Source organism: Polypterus senegalus, chromosome 14, assembly GCF_016835505.1.
Source record: "Polypterus senegalus isolate Bchr_013 chromosome 14, ASM1683550v1, whole genome shotgun sequence".
NCBI classification, from domain to species: Eukaryota; Metazoa; Chordata; class Cladistia; order Polypteriformes; family Polypteridae; genus Polypterus; species Polypterus senegalus.
In genome coordinates this window covers 108815157-108835328 of record NC_053167.1, presented here as the reverse complement: position 1 = coordinate 108835328, position 20172 = coordinate 108815157, and the positions used below count along the sequence as shown (strand labels likewise).

The 20172-nt window shown below is 38.7% G+C and overlaps 1 protein-coding gene across 7 annotated transcripts in view; it reads right to left on the bottom strand.

Moving 5' to 3' along the window:
- ntng1a (netrin g1a) overlaps nt 1–20172 on the bottom strand; it is a 510418-nt gene that overhangs the window by 464815 nt on the left and 25431 nt on the right. For all 7 annotated transcript variants that reach the window (XM_039735641.1, XM_039735643.1, XM_039735648.1 and 4 more), the window contains exon 2: nt 52–708. In XM_039735641.1, coding sequence (XP_039591575.1) covers nt 52–297 — 246 coding nt within the window. In that variant the 5' untranslated portion in view covers nt 298–708. The remainder of the gene's footprint in view (nt 1–51; nt 709–20172) is intronic.

Below are 20172 nucleotides of genomic sequence, written 5' to 3'. Positions count from 1 at the left end.
CATCGCCTACGGTCAGCAAGTTATTCACTGCAGTTATATTTTTAAACTTACCAATGCGCAGTAAGTCTCAGGAGGGTCTCCGCAGGTGATATCTGGCGGGTCCAACTTAACTTTTACATATTTGGTCATGTCAGTAGCCTCTGGTTGACAGGCCATGTAATCCCAGGTAATGCCTTCATCTGAATACATCTGAAATTTGCAGACGTCATAGTGTCCCCATACAGAAGGGTAGTGCTGCATTGCATGGTTTACGGCTACCCAGAGGGTATGTAGCGAAAAAAAAGTAGAAAAATGCATTTCTTACTCCTTTGCTGTTTATTTTTTACCTGTATTTGAAATTAGGAACAAAAGATAAGCCAAGGAATCTCAGAAAATAATCCAATTTGAAGCAAATCACAAGTTGTGGCTCTGTGTCATCATACTCGTGTGCTGCTTGGATGATCGCTTTAGGATAGCAGCGTCTTGTTTTTGTTTATCTCTCCATCTGCAACAAGCTGTTTACAGCCAGGAAGTACATCTGCGAAAAGGTTTTTCCAAAAGTGGAGGAACTTAGCGTTTTTGCTGAGGACTTTCCGAGAGGTGCTATATCTAGGGCTCATGAGAGAAGGCTTGATGCACTTATAAATCAGTTTCTCCAGAAAACTGATGAGCTTTTGCTGTCTAAAGTCAGTTTTCCATCAATCATCATTTTCTTCTCGTCCCAAGCCCCTGTAGGAAACAAAAACGGTTGGAAACGATCATTTTTACAGGTTGTGAAACAGGGACATTTTACAGCTGTTAAAAAATAAAGAAACAAAAAAGTAAGAGGATTGTAGGGGTGATAGGGTGCCTGGCAGAAGTTCTGTTTCAGTTTAATGATTTCTCATTTAAACAGGCTTTAGGCATTCATTTGGCACTGATTTTTTGAGTCTATCAAGTCATATTCTTTTAATCTGATGTTTTTAGTCTCTTGAGTTTTTGACTTTATCTTTAACTTCTGGATAAACCCTTAAGCAAATTAATTTCCCATAGTATCTTTTACAGAAGTTGCACCTCTTCAGGCCTGTTAAACAGAATTCCTAACATTGGCCGGAAGCCTGTGCCTTACTCAAAGATGACATTGTTAAACGTCTTGATTAGGATCAAAAAAAGAAAAGAAAGATACTTTAAAACATCTCCTTCTAGAATGAATGCTGTTTCAATGCATTTCAAAATAATAATCTGTCCATTCATTCTATTTTTTAATCTGTGCAGTCCAGTTAAGATCCCATTTTCTCAGCACAGACATAAAATGGGAACAGAGTGTCACCCATAAACTACAAGATATAAATTTTTAGATTTGTCTCATTTTCTAACAAATCAGTCTATTATTATTGTTATTATTATTACCACACTTCTTTTAACTTCACCTGTTTGTTGTCTGGCACAAATCTTGTAATCAATATTTAACCCACTTCCTATTGTCCACATGACTTGAAATTTTGCACACTTACTCACTTCCGATGACAATACATGAATCAAAAATCAGTTTCACTAATTGATCAATTAATCCATGTTAATTAAGAAATTAAATTTTCATATGAATAAGTTAAAGATTTCACCAATAGATGGTGCTAGTAACAGATAGAAATATTAAAGGAAGTGTTAAAATAAAGAATACAAAATTATACTAAAACAAACCCAAGACTAAAAAGTTGAAAATAATACAGTATATATATAAAAAATACTTTTTAAAAACCACGCTTATATTAAGTTACAAAAGTGTACTAAAAAGTAAAAAGCAAGTCTCATTTATTCTAAAGATTTTAAGAAGTGCTTCCATTGTATGTTTTAAGAAGTGCTTTTATGAGTGATGTATGAGAGACTTATTTTTTACTTTTTAGTACACTTCTTAACTTAATATAAGCATGGTTTTTAAAAAGTATATATATATATATACATTTTTTTTTTCAAAATTAATGTGCTGCTGGCATGTATCCCACTTCATTTGTGATATCCAATGCAGTTGTTTATTACTTTTTGATATTTTGGACTTGACGCATTTGCTAAGCACTTCACAGTACAAGTTTCAAATCCAATAAAAAGTATTCACCGCCCACCTTGGAACCTTTCACATTTTATTGTTATACACAATTGAATCACCAAATGTTTAATTTGCATTTTTAGACACTGATAAAAAGAAAAAAAAATATTTTTATCAAAGTGAAAACAGATATCTGCAAAAGTGGTCTAAATTAATGACAAATATAAAACTTGTCACTTCTCCTGTTTGTGATTTTCATGGATAGGTTATCAAGGTATAGCGAGGATGTCCACTTGGGTAGGCTAGGGCTAGTATCATTATTTTTTGCAGGTGAAGTTGTCCTCTTTGCCCCATCTGGCATTCAAATGATTCACTAATGAGTATAAAGCAGAATAGATGAGGATGAGCACCACCAAGTTTGAGGTCATGGTTCTGTCTCGGAAAAGAGTGCAACAACCATCCTTAGTAGGAGAGTTCAATTATCTCAGGATCTTGTTAATGAATGATGGAATAAGGACACCATTGGTGGGGGCACAACTAGTGTATTGGAGTTGTGGCAGCTGTTCTGCATGCATTGTACCTGTCCATGGTATTAAAGTGGGAGCTGAGTCTAAAGACTAACCTCTAGGTTTACCGGTCGATCTGTAATCCTGTCCTAACCTGTGGGTAATGACAGAAATGAGGTTTCTTTGCAGGGTGGCTGGGCTAACACTCAGTGATAGGATAAGAAACTCAGTGATTTGGGAGAGCCTCAGAATGAGGTGATGTGAGTACATCATAAGGATGCCTCCCGGGGCAGCTCAACCTTAGAGGTACGTCCCACTGGTTGGAGACCCAGGACATGCTCGAGAGATTATATATCTTGGCCGGTTTGGAATCGGTCGCTGGGGACAGGGAAGTCTGGGATAATCTGCTTGGCCTGTTCCCACCACGACTCTCACCAGGAAGAGCAGTTGCAAAAAATTAGAGTGGTTAATGAGATTTCCTTGTATTTTGCTGCTTTCTTTTTTACTCTTTACCCTCAAGAACCTTCCAGGGCCTTCTTCAGAGATGCATCTCAACAACATGACATGACCACTAATTTGTGACGTTTGTCTTAAACCAAAAATGGCTTTTAGTCTGATGACCAGAAGGCTCAGTTTTGGTCTCATCAGATCATATAAGCTTTTTCCAGCTGACTTCAAAGTCCACCATGTTCCTTCTGGTAAACTCTCCATGTGTTTCACTTAACAGTGAAACCTGTCACTGGTTAGGCACCCAGAAAATAGTCGTCTACACAGTCTCTGCAGTCTAACCCAGTGTAGATTGGAACACCTTCACAGTTATCACAGGTCTCTTGGTGATTTCCCTCACTAGTCCTCTTCATGCACAATACCTTCTAAGGCCTGCTGCAGACGAGCATCCACAGAGCATGATGCTGCCACCACAGTGCTTCACAGAGAAAGTAGTGAGTTTTTTCATAATGTGTAGTATTCAAACATAGTGTTTAGTCTGATGGCCAAAATGTTCAATTTTGGTCTCAACAGTCTGTAGAATCTTCCTTCAACTGACTTGAGTGCCCCCCATATGCCTTCTGTCGAGATGTCATATGCATATGCAATAGCTTTGTCTTTGCCACTCTACAATAAAGCAGTTGTTGACTGCACAGTCTCCCCAGTGTGAACCACTGTATAGCTTGTAACTTCTTCAGACATACTGTTTGTCTCTCAGTGGCCACCTCACTACTCTTCTTCTGGCATTATCACTTAGTTTTTTTGGATGACCTGCTCTAGGCAGATGTCCAGCTGTGCCATACTCTTTCCATTTCTTAATGATTAATTTACCTGGACACCAAGAAATATTCAGTGATTTGGATATTTTCTCGTGTCCATTCCCTGACTTGTGGTATTCAGTAACCTTTTTACAGAGTTGCTTGGAGTGCTCTTTTCTCTTCATTGTGTAGGCTAGGCCACCATATTCACTTACCACAAGTTGGACCTCTCATGAGAAAACAATTCTTAATCCTGATCTTGTAAGACTCTTTTCATAAAGCCATCAGTAACGATAATTAAGCTCTGGTGGCCTGTTTTATCACAGGGTGAACGGGGCTCTCTAGATTTGTTATGAATTGGCCTATTCTCATAAACTGAAAATGGCAGAAACCAGACAGGGAATCTCCATTAAACTAATTATGGGACTTCTAAAACAAACTGTCTCCACCAGTGATGATTTAGGTGTGCCATATTAAATGGAGTGAATATTTGTGCAGTTATTTTGTGTTTTGTGATTGTAATTCATTTAAATCACTTTGCAGAAATTTGTCTTCACCTTTACAATAAAGAGACCTTTTAGGCCGATCATTGTGTCAAAAGGCCAAATTATATCCACTGTGATTCAGTGCTGTAAAAAACCAAAATGTGAAAATATCCAAGGGGGTGAATACTTTTTATATGTACTTTAGTTATAATACTACTTGTAGTCTCCATGCAGCTAAGGTGTTAATTTAATAGTTATTATTTTTTCAACTTCTTCATATGTTCTGCCAAAGGATATAGCAGCCTTATTAAGTGTTACCTGTCAAAGACAAACAAAAGGAGGCACAAAAGGGTTTGGGGCAGCCACCCGTATATTATTCCTGGCTGCAAAATGGATTGAATTGATGTACAGATGTGTACAGTTTAGAGTCCAAAACAGAACTGAATTGCTGAGGTAAAGATGGCGATTTTAAGGGCAAGCAGAGGGCCGAAAGTGACGTCTTTGGACGTGATGTCCACAGGGCCAGGTGGAATTTCCCATTAAAGGTCTGCAGTGGAAAGAGAGAAAGGATTAGTACACTTCGTCAGCCCCTGGTCTGGCGTGGAATTGCCCTCATTTAGGCCCTGTAGCTGCCTCCCAAGTGCATGTGCGTGAAATGCCTCATATAAAGAGCAAAAGAGAATTTTGGGAATGTTTAAATAGGTGTTGCCTCATGTCCAGTCATTGCCTCTGTAGAGTTTGCATCTTCACTTCATGTCTATAAGGGCTTTAGCTGTGATATTTTTTTTTCCTTTTCAGATTATAACAAATAATGATAATACATTTTATTTATATAGCTCCTTTCACATGCTCAAGGCGCTTAGATTGGGGTAACTGACAAGCCTAAATTGAGCCCAGTGTGAGTGCAGTGTGCCCAGTAATGGACTGGCACCGTGACTGCTGTTGATTACCAGTGTTGTTTGATATGGATAACAGACGGATTAAGTGGGTTTTGAGAATGTAATATTTGCATGTCTACTTTAATAAATGTGAGCTAAGACAGAGTTTCTACAGACATTTACTTGCCATTAACTTTAATTACAATACTGCACTTCCAGCTCAAACTGAAAAGAATGCATTGTGTTAAATTTGAATGTATAATTACATTTCTTCATTTCTTCATTTCAGTGTGCCATCTTGAAGAAATTATGCCTATACTAAAAACACACAGTTCTCCTCTGGCTGCACGGAGTTTGGATAACTAGACTCGTCCTGTCATTTCTTTCCTAATACTGTTCAGTTATGTCTGATTTTTGCTTGAAGCAGAATACAGAATTCTCCTCCTCATTCCCTTCCTGTCGTTCGAATCGCCCAATATGATACCTCAGGCTATATACTCTGGAGTAAACTAAATAAAGACAATTGTGTGGTGCCAACTCTGCTGACAGTCTGTAACTTAAGCAAAAGAGAAAACAGCAGCCGTATCGGTGAAAAACTGATGATTTGCTGCTTTCAACAGTTCAGCAAGAAATAATAAAAATGCACATTATATTATAAAGTTAAAATCAATTATACAGAGTTCAATAACTTTTCTCTGAATAAGTTTATTTTGGAGAAACACTTTAATGCATATATGCATGTTTGGGCTAAATGCCTATTTTCAGAAAAGACACGGGTCAGTTTTCTAAAACTGCCTAAACCATATTTCATTTTTTTACTACAGTCTTCTTTTAAAAAGTGAAGTATAAGATAATAAAAGATAAGCTAGCCTTGACAAGTGTGCTGTTAAATCCCCGACAGAGTATCCCTTTCAAAAATAAAATATATCAGTGGCAACATTCACCTCACCATTTTTCATGTCTACATTGTCCAGTTCATGGTTTTAGAGAGAAGGGAGCCTACCCTGACTGGTTCTAACCCACTCTTGCAGATTTCTGACAATTACTCCATCAAACCGGTCTCTAGTGCTTTAGATGCTATTAGATGATAACTTGGCCAGGTTTCTCCTAGCGTGGGTGGGAAAAGTTCACCCAGACTTGGGGTTCTTGTTGAGAGGGGGGAAAAGGATTCTGTAAAAGATCAAAACAGGAGTCGATGCTGAAATATTAGTTGGAAATGGATTCATTTCTGGGGCTGTAGTCACTGTACTGGTCAAAAAACTAAGTAGTGGCAAGGCCACAGGGTAGATGAGATCTAACAGGTATTGTGGTGGTATCTTAGTGAACAAAGCTCTTAATTATTGTATGGGGGCTGAAACAATGTCTTATGATTGACAGAATGGGAATGTGTTACCCGTTTATAAAAGGAATGACACTTCTCAGAGCCCTGTTAAGATCTGGGATGAGATACTAAAATGGACGAAGGTCAAACCAGACATTCAGGAGGAATAACTAGAAATCTGTTCTGGGTGTGCATCAATATTCCAGGATTTTATTGTTCTGTCAACATGTGCTTTATAAACTTTTAAAAAGTTCTCTGTTGTATCCTCTAGAAGAGTATGGTTTTCAACTGGCCATTGTATATGGAAAGCAAGATCCTGTTAATGTTCTGAGTGAGGCATTCAACAGAAGAATGCAGTCTGTAGATGTTAACCAGATTTAAACCTAGAACCTACAGAGATCATTCTGGCACCAGTTACCTTTTTTATGGGTTAAAGGGGATGTCAGGGGTGTTTACAACAGACGTACATAATTCAGGAGGTAAAGAGAAAGATAAAGAGCTAACCTGGCAGAGCATGAGCATTTAAATGTAAGCGTGTCCAGCAAATGACTGGCATTTCACGTAGGGTTGGTATGTGCCTCACTGCAAAGGACAGAGAAAATTGGATAAGAAATGGAAGGCATAACTTTAAGATGGGAAAGTCACTCAAGTTGGTAAACAGACATGCAGAGCTCATGGAGGCAAAAACAGACAGGAAACAGGGTTTGTTTTCTTTGTTTAACATTAAGTTTATGTTCTCCTTGGGTTCATCTCTCTAATGTGTTAATTTTTCAAAAAAGTCATTTAATTTATCTTTTATCTTTCTAGGCCTCATTATGGGTACAGGGGTTTGCCACAATGGAGGAAAAAATCAACATCTCTGTTAAAGAATAAATAAATAATAGGGATTACTCTTCGTGTTCATTTATGGGTAGAATGACAGCTTCAAAACACTAGTGTGATGTTTATGTGTTAATTGATATCTGTCATTATTACCAATATCCACTCATCAGTGGTTAATTTTTAGTAAAAAAAGCAATCTGGTCAAAGGTAAGAAAACATATGATAGACAGCTTAAGAGCAATAGTAATTTAAATAACCAGCTGAACCAGGGGGTGGCGTGGTGGTCTAAATCATTTACTCTTCCTCCAACTGCAGAATGGAAGACTGACAGTCACTCCACTGCTGACGCCACTTCCATTGTCCACCCTCCAGGACCCACCCCTTCCTATCGAGTGACTGTATACCCCAGGAACCGGCCATCTTGTTCTCAGTTTTGTTCTAAACTCGTCACTGGAAAGAGATCTCTACAAATTATTGTGTATTGCATTTTTGTACATTCTTTAAAATTATATGGGGTCACCCTAACTCTTTCATTTTGCTTTGTCTCCTTCTTACAATATACTGTATAATATATATATACTGTGCATATAAAAAGTTTTCACTCCCTAGGAATCTTTCACATTTTATTGTTATGCATCATTAAATCACAGTGAATTTAATTTGGCTTATTTGACACAGTTGAACTGAAAAAAAGTCTCTGTTACAGTTAATGTTACAGTGAAAACAGATCTACAGAACAGAAGTCTATATTAATTACAAATATAAAAATTTTTTAAAAACTAATCACAAGTATTCATCCCCTTTACTATGGCACACCCAATCATCACTGGTGCAGCCAGTTAGTTTCAGAAGTCACATCATTCGTTCAATGAAGATCACCTAACTGGTTGTCACACACAAATGCTTAGGAGGCAGCCAACAAACCCTAAGGTGAGTAATACTATAAGTGACAAGGGGTTGATTGAACGTACTGACATCGCTTCCGTCCCTGTGCTGTGATGTCATTTCCAGTACATCTCATTTCCTGACACCATTTTGTCGATATAAACCCACTGTATACAATGCTACGCTGTCAAATGCTTATTTTTTGATCAAATTTTGCTATCTTGCAATTCTTTTTGTCTGGATATTATATGGGGTAATTCTCCAACTCTTTATTATGGAATTCTTTATGTATCAAATGGGGTTTCAGTTAATTGTAGTATAAATGCACCTCAATCTGAAAGGTCCAACTTGTGTTGAGTTAGTATGGTGACCTAACATACACATTGAAGACAAAAGAACACTCAAAACAACTAAGTGAGAAGGTAATTGAAAAGAGTAAGTTAGTGTATTTATATCACTGTATCTAAGAGTGAATCACAGCTGTACAACACCTGATCAGAAAGACAATTATCAGTATACAGCATCAAGCACACGCTGCCTCACCCATGCTGTCTATTGAACTGTTGTCATACGGCAAACGATTCAGAGCCTTTCCTCGTGGTTCAGAAACAGTTTCATCTGAAGGACTCTAAACGCACTCAATCAGTATATCAAGTGCTCCTTGTAGAACTGTTTGTACTTATAAGTACAATTACCTCACTGTAAATTGCAATACAGTTATAATATTGCACAACCTGAGGCACTTTATAAAGCGCGTATTTACGTATGATGACGATATCATTTTTAAGATGAAATGCAGCAAAATATTTTTATTATATTATACAGATAAAACTTTAACTTCATTTAAATAATCTATATTGTTAATAATTAAACATGTGAGGACACGGTGCCACAGCACCCGTTCACGGATTGTTCCTGCCTCGTGCTGTATATTTGCTGGGGCTGGCGCAACAGTGGATGGATAGATGGATAGAATAATTAAACACGTACTTCAAAGATATTTCAATGTTCCCTAAAAGTTTTGAAGAATCAACGTTCTAAGCTTACAGATGGCTTAATGTCTATTACAGAGCTGATTGTGTGGTGATTGGGTATTTGGAGAAGGAAAAGTAAGGACAGGAATTAGAGGTTAGTACGTTTGAAAGAGACAGTACTGCTACAATAAAGTATTTCATCGAAGGTCGCACACGGCGCAGCAAGCATCTTGCGTGAGACATGAGGAATCACTGCGCCACCGTGTTCCCATGTTTAATAACATGCTTTAACTCCTATCATCATGAAAATGATATCACATATACATCTCAGTATTTTAATTATTCAGAAAGCTGTAATATCACGAATGTAATAGATTCTGTGTCCTGTTGGAGGAATCGAAAGCCCGGAAGCATGTAGTGATTCACACACATAGAGCACATAGAAGATCAAATACAAAACAAAGCATTTAACATGCTACTTTAGTTACGATGGGATTTGAGAAACTAATTAATTAAACAATTGTAAGCTGAAGTTTATGATGTTTTACTTTAATGACAAAATAAACTATGTGATTAAATTGGAAATTTCGAGATTAAAGTTGACATTTCGTGCTTTTTTCCCACTGTGTGCCTTTTTTTTTCTCTGTACCCTAATAACCTTTTATATGACATTCAGACGGTGGGCTATGACACTCATGGCGACTTTGATATGTGACAACTTCTTTTTTATGTCGGGCACTGTGTGACTTTTTGAACTTGAGCTTTCGAGTTTCTCCGCCACGCTATGTCACTTGATCAACTTATACCACTGTTTAAACCAACAAATAGTACAGTTTTGCTTGCCTCCACTTGGTATTCGCTGAAATTCTATTTTCCCTCGTGTTTTTCCCATTGCCTTTTCACAGAAAACTGAGCTTAAGGGCTGTTTATATTGATTTGCATATTCAAAGAGGCGTAATTCTGGGAGGAGTTGGGGTGGGGCAGAAAGCGCATGCACGTGCATTCATTTTCACGCTGACCGGGATTTATGTAGCGGAAGAACATGGAAGTTGGCGTTGGTGGATTTTTTTGTGCGGAAGCACATTTCGGCTTTTGTGCTTACATCATGTTATAGTGCAAATTCTACACACAGCGTTATGCATGAGGCCCCAGGTGTGCAAAGATGATAGAGACCTGTGTACACAGACTCATGGCTGTCATAGGTGTGTCTACTAAATGCTGATTTGAAGGGAGTGAATACTTATGTGAATTATTTTGTCTTATATTTGTAATTGATTTAGACTGCTTTGTAAATTTGTTTTTGACTTCAACATTAGATAGACATTTTTGGCTGATAAATGGCAAAAAAATCCAGTGTGATTCAGTATTGTAAAACAGTCAAATGTAAACTGGGCAGCTACTGTTACTCTCAGCATCAAACTTGTCCAAGCCACCAGTACAGCCTACCCTAACAAAATTCAAAAACTTGAATATAAAATAGAGAATGTTTAGTTTGATGAGGGAAGGTTGCTAGTGGTTATGCACATGTTCAGCACAGTTAGAGGAATCAAAGGAACTGGTTCAGATGCTGACATCAGCCTCACTTATCCACTTTGAATTGCTCTGATGAGAAACCCAACATTTCTAAATACTCAACACTTTGCTGTCAATTGCATTGCATATGGTACAATAAGTCCAAGCCTGCTGCTTCCTACACACCTCCATGTATTTCTATAACTGAAGGAGTGCATCAGAAAGTTTAAACTACTTCATTTGAGCCAAAATGTATTTGTATGTGCTGGTTGCAATTTACTGTTGTCTTCATCCTTAAATATGAGCCCTTTGCACTGTGTATAGTATAGTGACTGTGTTGAACAAATGTGACTGTGTGAAAGTCCAGCATAAAGTTAGACTGAAATCCGCTGGGAATGCTGACCTATATTAAAGAACTCACATTCAGCACTATGGACACAGACTCCCAGTGGTGTCTCACAGTCATGGTTAAACTGACTGCAACAGTGCAAACCATGGTACTAACACATAAAGAATATTAAACGCCTTTCTACTGAACTTGTACACTTGTCACATATTTACATTAAACCAAATGCATATCTTTATAAATAATATGCTACCGTGGCTGTTCATTTGTCTGTCCAGGATTTTAAATCACCTGTAGCTTGCAAACCGTTTGACCTATTGACCTGGAATTTGGTACACATATACTATGTGATGTCTACTATCTACTTTTGCGGTGATGATTGACCTCCAAGGTTATTGCTCTTTTTATTTTTATTTTATTGTAGAATCAACTCTCAGCAGGAGACAGCAGGGCGGCCGTGCAGCACATGTGTAGGGGTGCCGTTATCATCCCTACCACCTTCGCTGTCACTTCCCCTACCTCTTCATGTCTTAAATCATTTTTGAGGCAGATTGAAGACTTAATTGCCAGCTTAAGTGAAAAATTAAAGAAAATACACTAAGTAATTGCAACACAAACACTGACTTAATCAGTTTTAACGTGAAAAGATGCTGACGAAAGAAAAGAAGAAGCGGGCCACTAGGGTGGAGAAAAGAAGAGCTGCTCTGGAAGCAACAAGCGCATCAACCTCTGAGCAAACGAATGGTAAACGTACAGAGAAAGAGGAGGAAAACTATGAATGCTCAAGTCAAGTGTATTCACTGCATGTTATCGTGCAGTGCACCATTACTAATGCCAAATAATGTCCAATCTGTGGGTAAAAGTGACACAAGTCTCTGAGGGCTAGGAACCTGGGTTCAAACTATATCACCATCTTGAGGTGTTTGTAACTTCTCATTGTAAATATACAGTATGAGTTTTGGTTTTTTTTTTGCAAGTACACTGGTTGTCTTGCTACACCCTCATGGCATATGTTAGATTAATTATAAACATAAAACCTTGTTTAACCCAGATTGTACTCTCTATCTATCTATGCTACCCATCTAAGTTAGACTGAAATCTAAGTAATCAACCTAGAGCTCAATTTTAATGTCCAATGGCTGTGTCTCCATTACATACAACTTGGTACAGGACTCATAAAAGCAGTTCTAAAGTTTGTGATGTGCCATCTGTTGAATAGCAAAGACATAGAAAGACATGGGGTTGGTCTTCTGCCCAGACTTAGGCAGCCCTAGGGGCACTGAATAAGTATGGAAAATGACAATCTGGAAGGATATTTAACTTTAAAATGTACAGTAGGATTCTCATTTTGAGATACTCAGGAAGGTTCCTGTAGAAACATTTGCTGTTGCTTTCGGATTATAGATTTGCTTTGAGTAAACTGCTATCAGTATCATCTCCAGTGCCTTCTAACTTTGACAAAGACAGAGAACAATGTAGCAGATGACCAATCTGCCAAATGGGCAAATTGTGTTTTTGTTGAAAGGCGCTGGGACAGTTGACAGCCAAATGTGAAGTGGCCAGGATGAGGATGACCACCTCCAAGTCTGAGGTCGTGGTCCTCAGCTAGAAAAGGGTGAAGTGCCCTCTCTGGGTTGTGGATAAGGTGCTACCTCATACAGATTAGTTAAAGTATCTTGAGATCTTATTCACGAGTAAGGGATGAAGGGAACAAGAGATCAGCAGGCAGATCAGAGCAGCATTCACAGTTATGCGAACGTAGTAGTGGTCAGTCATGATGAAGAGGGTCAATTTACTTGTTGATCTATGTTTCTGTCTTCACCTATGATCACAAGCTGTAGGTAGTGAGATCGCTGATACAAGAGGCAGAAATGAGTTTTTTGAAGGGTGTCTGGGCTCAGCCTTAGAGATAGGGTCAGAAGCACATACATTTCAGAGGAGCTCAAAGTAGAGTTGAAGCTCCTCTGCATTGAAAGGAACCAGATGAGGTGGCTCAAGTCTTGAGATTGAGAGTTCAAATACTGTGCCTGACATTGTGTGACCATAAGCAAGTCACTTGACCTGCCTGTGCTCCAATTGGAAAACCAAAAGAAATGTAACCAATTGTATCATTAATGTTGTAAGTCGCCTTGGATAAAGGCATCAGCCAAATAAGTACATGGGAATGTAAATGTTCAGGTAACAGATTAGGAAGTGTCCTGGACACCTCCTTAGGGAGGTGCTTTGAGTATGTCAAACTGGGAGTAGACCTTGAGGTAGACCCAGGGCATGCTGGAGAGATTATATTTCTCATCTGGCCTGAAAATGTTTGGTATTCACCCAGAGAGGTTGGAGGAGGTGGTGCAGAAAAGGGATATCTGGACATCATTGCTTAGAATGTTTTCCCTGCTAGATAAGCAGCAGAAAATGGATGAATGGATGATCTTTTGCACTGTAGCAGTTTGTAACTTTTAAACTTATTATCACATAGTTTAAGTTGATCTAACTCTTCCAAATTCTCATAAGGTTTGTCAGGAAATTGACCAAACTTAGCAGAAGATCGTAAGAACTGTATCCTCGAATGTGGCTCTAGTATTAAATCCTCTATTTTCATTAATACTTTCACCTAGCCACTGTGTCACATGTTGAGAATTCATTATCCTCAACGTGACAATCTTAATTGTGTTTTTTTAGGCACCTTTAGGCCACTTTTAAGCTTCCACATTTTTCATGTTCTCTAAAAGATTAGTGGCAAACTATTGTCATATTGAAAATGAAGGCCTTGTCCTCATAAGGCTTAGCTTAATATCTTCAGTCATCCATTTATTTTGTATAACAGCTTTCCATATTGAACACCATTCCTTGAAGCTTTATAGGTATGAAAATGGAATACATTTTTATGTACCGCGCATAGGAATACAGGCTGGTTAACTGGGTTGCTCTTGAGTCACAGAGTGAGGTGAAGGCTGAGATTAAACTAGAAACCTTGTAGCTTGAAAGCTAATGTTTAGCAAACTAGGCCAAGAAGCAGCAGGTACTAAAGGTAGATAGTGAAATTCATTTTTGTAAATTGACTACATGAATCCAGCCTGATAAATGGTATATACCCAGCATATTTCTTTCAATTGTCAGTTTAGAGTTGCAAAGGCCAGTGTTTAGCCCATCGTATCCATAACCAACCTTGGATTGAGTGCCAGTCCATCACAGGACACACTGACATTCACTGTCAGGAGTTGGTTGATCTCCGCCACATCCTGTCCGTTCATATTTCTCCTGGCCACCCCATCTGTGTCTCTTGCTGTGAATCTCTAATCACACAGCAGTCTCATGAAGGAGGGAGCAGGAAAAATAAAAATTGGACTCTAATGGTGGCAGTCTTTCACCAATGGGTACAGTTTTGCCTTTGCCAAAAACATGTTTTGAGCTTTTTACATCAATTAACTGATATGTAAGTAGAAAAATACACACACACACACAAATATAGGGACGCCATGTAAACTACATAGGGACGCCATGTAAACTTCAAGCAGACAGTGTCTGACCTGAGACTTGAACATAAGCTTTTGAAACTGTAATCTCATCTACCCCATTGGCAGAAGTGGAAAAGAGAACCTGTGGTACTCCAAATTTCAGATTTTTTGTTGCATAGAAGGTCTGAAAACACATACAGTATTAAAGCAAATATGATATCCCAAAATATGTAGTCAGCAACATTTTTGGAGAGCTTAATCTCTTTAGGTGTCCAAAAACATGGTGAAATACAGAAAATATTTTGGAGAAGTCAGATAGTAGAGAGTGGGGGTGAGGAGGGGTTGTGGGGAGTACTTAGAAGTGCTAAAGGTTAGTGAAATTAAAAATAGCTTTTCTAAATATATGTGGAGTGCCTAGCAAGCACCAGTACATATACATTAACTGCCGGTTCTCATACTGTATGCTAGAGTACAAGTCCATGGAGGTTATGATGAAGCTTTATAATGGACTGGTTAGGCTTCATCTGGAGTACTGTGTGCAGTTTTGGTCTCAAGGATACAAAAAAGGACATAGTGGCACTAGAAAATGTCCAGAAAAGAGCAACTAGGCTGATTCCAGGGCTACATGGGGATGAATTATGAGGAAAGATTAAAAGAGCTGAGCTATACAGTTTAGGCAAAAGGAGATTATAAGAGGAGACAAGATTTGAAATTATGAAAGGAATTAGTACAGTGGATCGAGACTGTGACTTTAAAATGAGTTCAGCAACAAAATGAAACACAGTTGGAAATTTGTTTAGGGGTCAATTTCACACAAACATTAGGAAGCTTTTTCTTTACACAGAGAACCATAGACACTTGGAATAAACTACCAAGTGACGTGGTAGACAGTAGAACTAAGGGGACTTTCAAAACAAGACTTGGTGTTATTTTGGAAGAATTAAGTAGATAGAACTGGTGAGCTTTGCTGAACTGAATGGCCTGTTCTCGTCTAGATTGTTCTAATGTTCGAACTGGGAAGAACAGGTACAGAGTGCCATGGTACCAGCCCACTTCAAGCACTGACCTATCCATAATGACAATGAATAACTTGTGAAGTTTTTTCAATATATAACATTTTTACATCATCACTATAAGACAAATGTGTTATCCAGTGTACAGAAGATATTTTAAACTTTTCAATTATTAGGCCTTTTTGTTTGTCAAACTGACCAGGAGACCAGTGCATGTTGGGAAAGTTTAAATTTAGAGTTTCTTTTCATTTTTCACTTAGTTAGCTTTGAATGACAGATTATTAACCTTGAGCTCAAGTGATAATGATACCTGTAACATTTTCTGAGTTGTGAAAAACTACAAAAAGTGAATGGCCTATGTGGCGAGTGGCTGGGGATGGTACCCAGCCGGGAAGCCCAGAAGGACCAGAAGAGGGATTATGCCTGCTCCGGACCATGAGAGGGCGACCGCCCTGGTGGCTATGGGGACCATGGGAAAAGATCATGGAAGCTCAGTCCTATAGGGGCCCATGATCACCGCCAGGGAGTACCCGAATGCCTGGAGAGACCTGGTCCCCAGCACTTCCGGCACACCCGAAAGTGCTGGGGGGATGAAGAACAGGGACACCCGGAGTGTTTCCTGGTGCACGGCCGACACTTCGGCCACAATAATGAGTGCCAGCAGAAATTCATTGGGAGGCACCTGGAGCACATCTGGGTGAAGATAAAAGGGGCCGCCTCCCTCTATTCAATGGCTGGAGTCAGGTGGAAGAGGACAGAGCTTGGTGGAGAGGAGTGGAGGCGGTCAGAAGGAGAGGCATTGTGAAGGGCCTGGACTGTGAGTGATTAGTATGGGAGTACTGCGTTTTGTGTGTGCACTGTAAATAGAAATGTACAATAAACCTGTGTTTGGGTGCAAACCAGCGGTGTCTGCCTGCCTGTGTCCAGGCTGCTTTCCACACATATTAACAGAGATGTAAACCTGTGCACCAAGTATTCCACATATTTGCCCATTTTGGGTAAGAAGGAAGTGAGGCCGATGCTTTTTTGGTTTATTTTTAAAAACAAAACACTATTCTGATGATACTCCCCAATTCCTGGCAACCACCACTGCTGTTTTTATGAACAGACACATTTTTCAAAAACCAACACATTTGTCTTGCTTTGTTATTTTGCTTGAGAACAAAGACTCAACAAAAGACTAAAGCCATCTGGGAATGGAACGAACTTCAGCATCCAGTTACTGCTACTAATGGGACTGTATGTAGACATAATGCATCTAGGCTGTATTATTTCTTGTATCACTGTATACTTGCTGTTAATGGTTTGGATGTACTGTAAATACATATCATTTTAAAGTAAAACCTGAAAAGTCTTGACTCTGTCTGACTGTTACTACCTTCTCCAACAGATTGTTCTTGTCTATCCTATAAACTGTTAAGGGCCTGAGAGGACACTCTTGTGATAAACTAGTGATAATCTGGTGATAAACTAGATTTAAGTAAAGAAGAGAAACTAAAATCAGTTCCAATGCCATAGAGGTGCCTGGGGTTGAATACATGGGGTAAAATATGGACAGACAGACAGGTAAGAAGTTACAGGTGACAGGTACATATCTGGTTTGAACTTTCTTCCTACCCCCCAGCAGAAAAAAACCTAGAACATCACACTTCAGTCACCGGCTTGCCTTCTTCCCACAGTGCCATCTCTTCACTTGGTGAACAGTGCACATGCACCAGTTAATCTCATGATCTAAAAGAAAGTGTGATTCATCAGAAGAGAACACCTTCTTCCATTGGTCAATTGTCCAGTTCTGACATTCACTTGCCCATTGTAGATGATTGGGGTCGGGGACAGGGATCAGCAGGGGCACTCTGCCAGCATGCAGCAATATTTGATTCGCTGTGTCTTCTGACACCTTTCTCTCATGACCAGCATTGAGCCATCACAATTTCTCCCTTGTCAAAGTTGCTCAGATCCTTAAGCTTGTCTATTTTTGTGGCTTCCAACACATCACCTTCACAGACTGACTGTTTACTTGCTGCCTAATGTATCCCACCCCTTGATAAGTGACATTGTAATGAGATAATCAATGTTATTCACTTCAGCTGTCAGTGATTTTAATGCTGTGGTTGATTGGTATACATATTTGTTATTGAGCTATACTTTGTGCTAACCCCAGACAAACTGAAAAGAGAGATAACCATCATGTTTTATGTTTATAGCTGATTCACTTAACTGCATTGCCTGGATGCCAGCCCAGTACATAGGACTGCTCATCTCTGGGGGAAAAAAAACCTGTTACATAAGTATCATTTTTGGTGTTCATCAAGCAGAGTTCCTCTCATTTGAGAAATGCTCAGATCTGTGGCTAGTTTTTCAGTGGTATTTAGTTAGCAAAAGAAATGCAGCATCAAAGTCATGAAGATGTTGACACTATGAAAATCTGAGGGATTTAGCACTGCACCGAATGTTGAATCTTAACAATACTATCCAGGCGATTACATACAAGATTTGCACGGATATTGCTGCAGAGCAGTCGAAAATGAAAATGGACACTGATTGTATCTAATCCACTACAAGCTGTGACAAAGAAATAGCATACATAATGGTGAAAATTATCTCTTTATAAATAATAGGAAAAGATTTTGAGAACCAGGCAGAAAAATATTTAAATCATCGATAACCTGTTTGGTCTAACTCATCCTAGCTTCTGTCACCTCGGTAAAGAGATTACACATTTATCAAACAACCTTATCTTCCCCAGCCAGGCCAACTGTGATGATTTTTTTCATCTCCCTAAAAGACAACGTATTATAAAGGTCACTCAACTTACCCTGCATATATCACACAACAGCAAAATGATTTTTTTCCTGATTTTAGCTCAGAAAAAGGCATTTAAGCCAGCAACACAGATAGACATAATGGCCATTTTTCACTCACTTCTTACTGAACCAGCTTTCCTGAAGATCTTTTGGAATCATTGCAAGATGTTGTAATTTGACCCTGCTACCAGGTGACTTTCTCTTGACTGGCACTTCCCCCAATTGTTGCCAGCATAATAGTCACAATAGCATCATACAGGGTTAATGCTTAGGGTTCCTCAGACATCTTCGCCAGTTCAGTTCTAAACAAAATGTTTACAATTTTGATAGGTGTATCCATTTTCCTATTAACTCAGTGTTTTAATTTCGTATGATCTTTTTACTTTTGGGTTTTAGACATTGTGGTGAAGCTGTAGTACCTTAATGTGTACAGAGTACACCAAGATTCAAAAATTGCAGGTTAGTAGCTTCAAAATCAAGTACAGTAAAACCTTGGATTGCGAGTAACTTGGTCTGTGAGTGTTTTACAAGACGAGCAAAAACGTAATAAATTTTAACTTGATAAACAAGTGAGGTCTTGAAATACGAGTAGTACGTATACGCATTGTGTGCTGATCACAACTGAGCTGATGGTTCTTCTCTCACTCTCGCTGCAGGATTGTGGGTAATCGTCTCCCATGCTCAATCTCAGTTTTGCGTGCCTCACTCGTATAGGGTGTGTATACTGTTTACTATAGCATTGTGAACACGTGTGTGTGTGCAAAGCATTTTTTTATTTTGTGTCCAAGTGTAGTGATTGTTCTTTAGTAACCGTACTGCAACAATGGCCCCCATGAAGAAAAAGGTTGAAAAGGAAGCCGGTAAGAAGAAGGAGGAAGTTAAGAAGGAAATCATCGAGAAGCACGAACAAGGTATGCGAATGCCCGATATCGCAAAATTTTATAACAAGAAAAAGATGCCAGTGAGCCAACAGATAGACAGTGATTCCGTTAGTTATAGTGAAAGTCATCCTACACAATAACCCCCCTCCTCCTCTCCCTCATACCACCCATGATTCTTTCCAAAGGTAAAGTGTAGATTAATTTGTTTTATGTATTTTTACTTTATATTTTGTATTAATCATTTTTATATGAATATTTTTAGGTTATGGAATGAATCATGGATTGTTTCCATTATTTCTTATGGGGAAATTCACTTTGATATACGAGTGCTTTGGATTACAAACACGATTCCAGAATGAATTATGCTTGCAAACCAAGGCACCACTGTAGTCTCAAATGCTAACTTGGCAATTAAAGGAAATGTTTGGTATTTTTCAAGTCAAAGTTATTTTTTCACAATCATGGTATATGAGGGGCAGCCAAAAAGTTCCCGGAATTGTGAAAAAGCGGTCAAGTGAGAGATCAGTGCTGCAGTGCTTCTAGCGTACGAGTCCTCAATTTGCACATGAACTTGATGTTAGCACGTTGTTCGAACTGTGACATTATGCCAAATGAATATGCACACGTCTAACTCAAATGGTAATTAAAAGAATACTACACGCTGAAACCAATACAGACCTGTTGTAACTGTTCTACAAACATGCGCACCCCTCCACAACAATGTGTGCGTAATCTGACCTCTCATTCCCCCGCTATTAACACAATTCCGGGAACATTTTAACTGGCCTGTATATTATTTTGACACATGAAATGGTGTTCAAAAGTGAAGCATATTTTATAAATTTTGAAATATAACTATCCTGCTCTTGCATTTTATAATGGAGGTGAAGTGTACCAGGGTCCCTTTGTAAAGAAAAAGCTTAAAATTTACAGAATACATCTTTCCAACCACAAAATGTTATTGAGTATTGATCCATGTCTTAAGATTATGCACTATGACCTCCAGAGGGCTCCTCAGTGGCCCACAGACAGGTTCTAGTTTAATGAAAT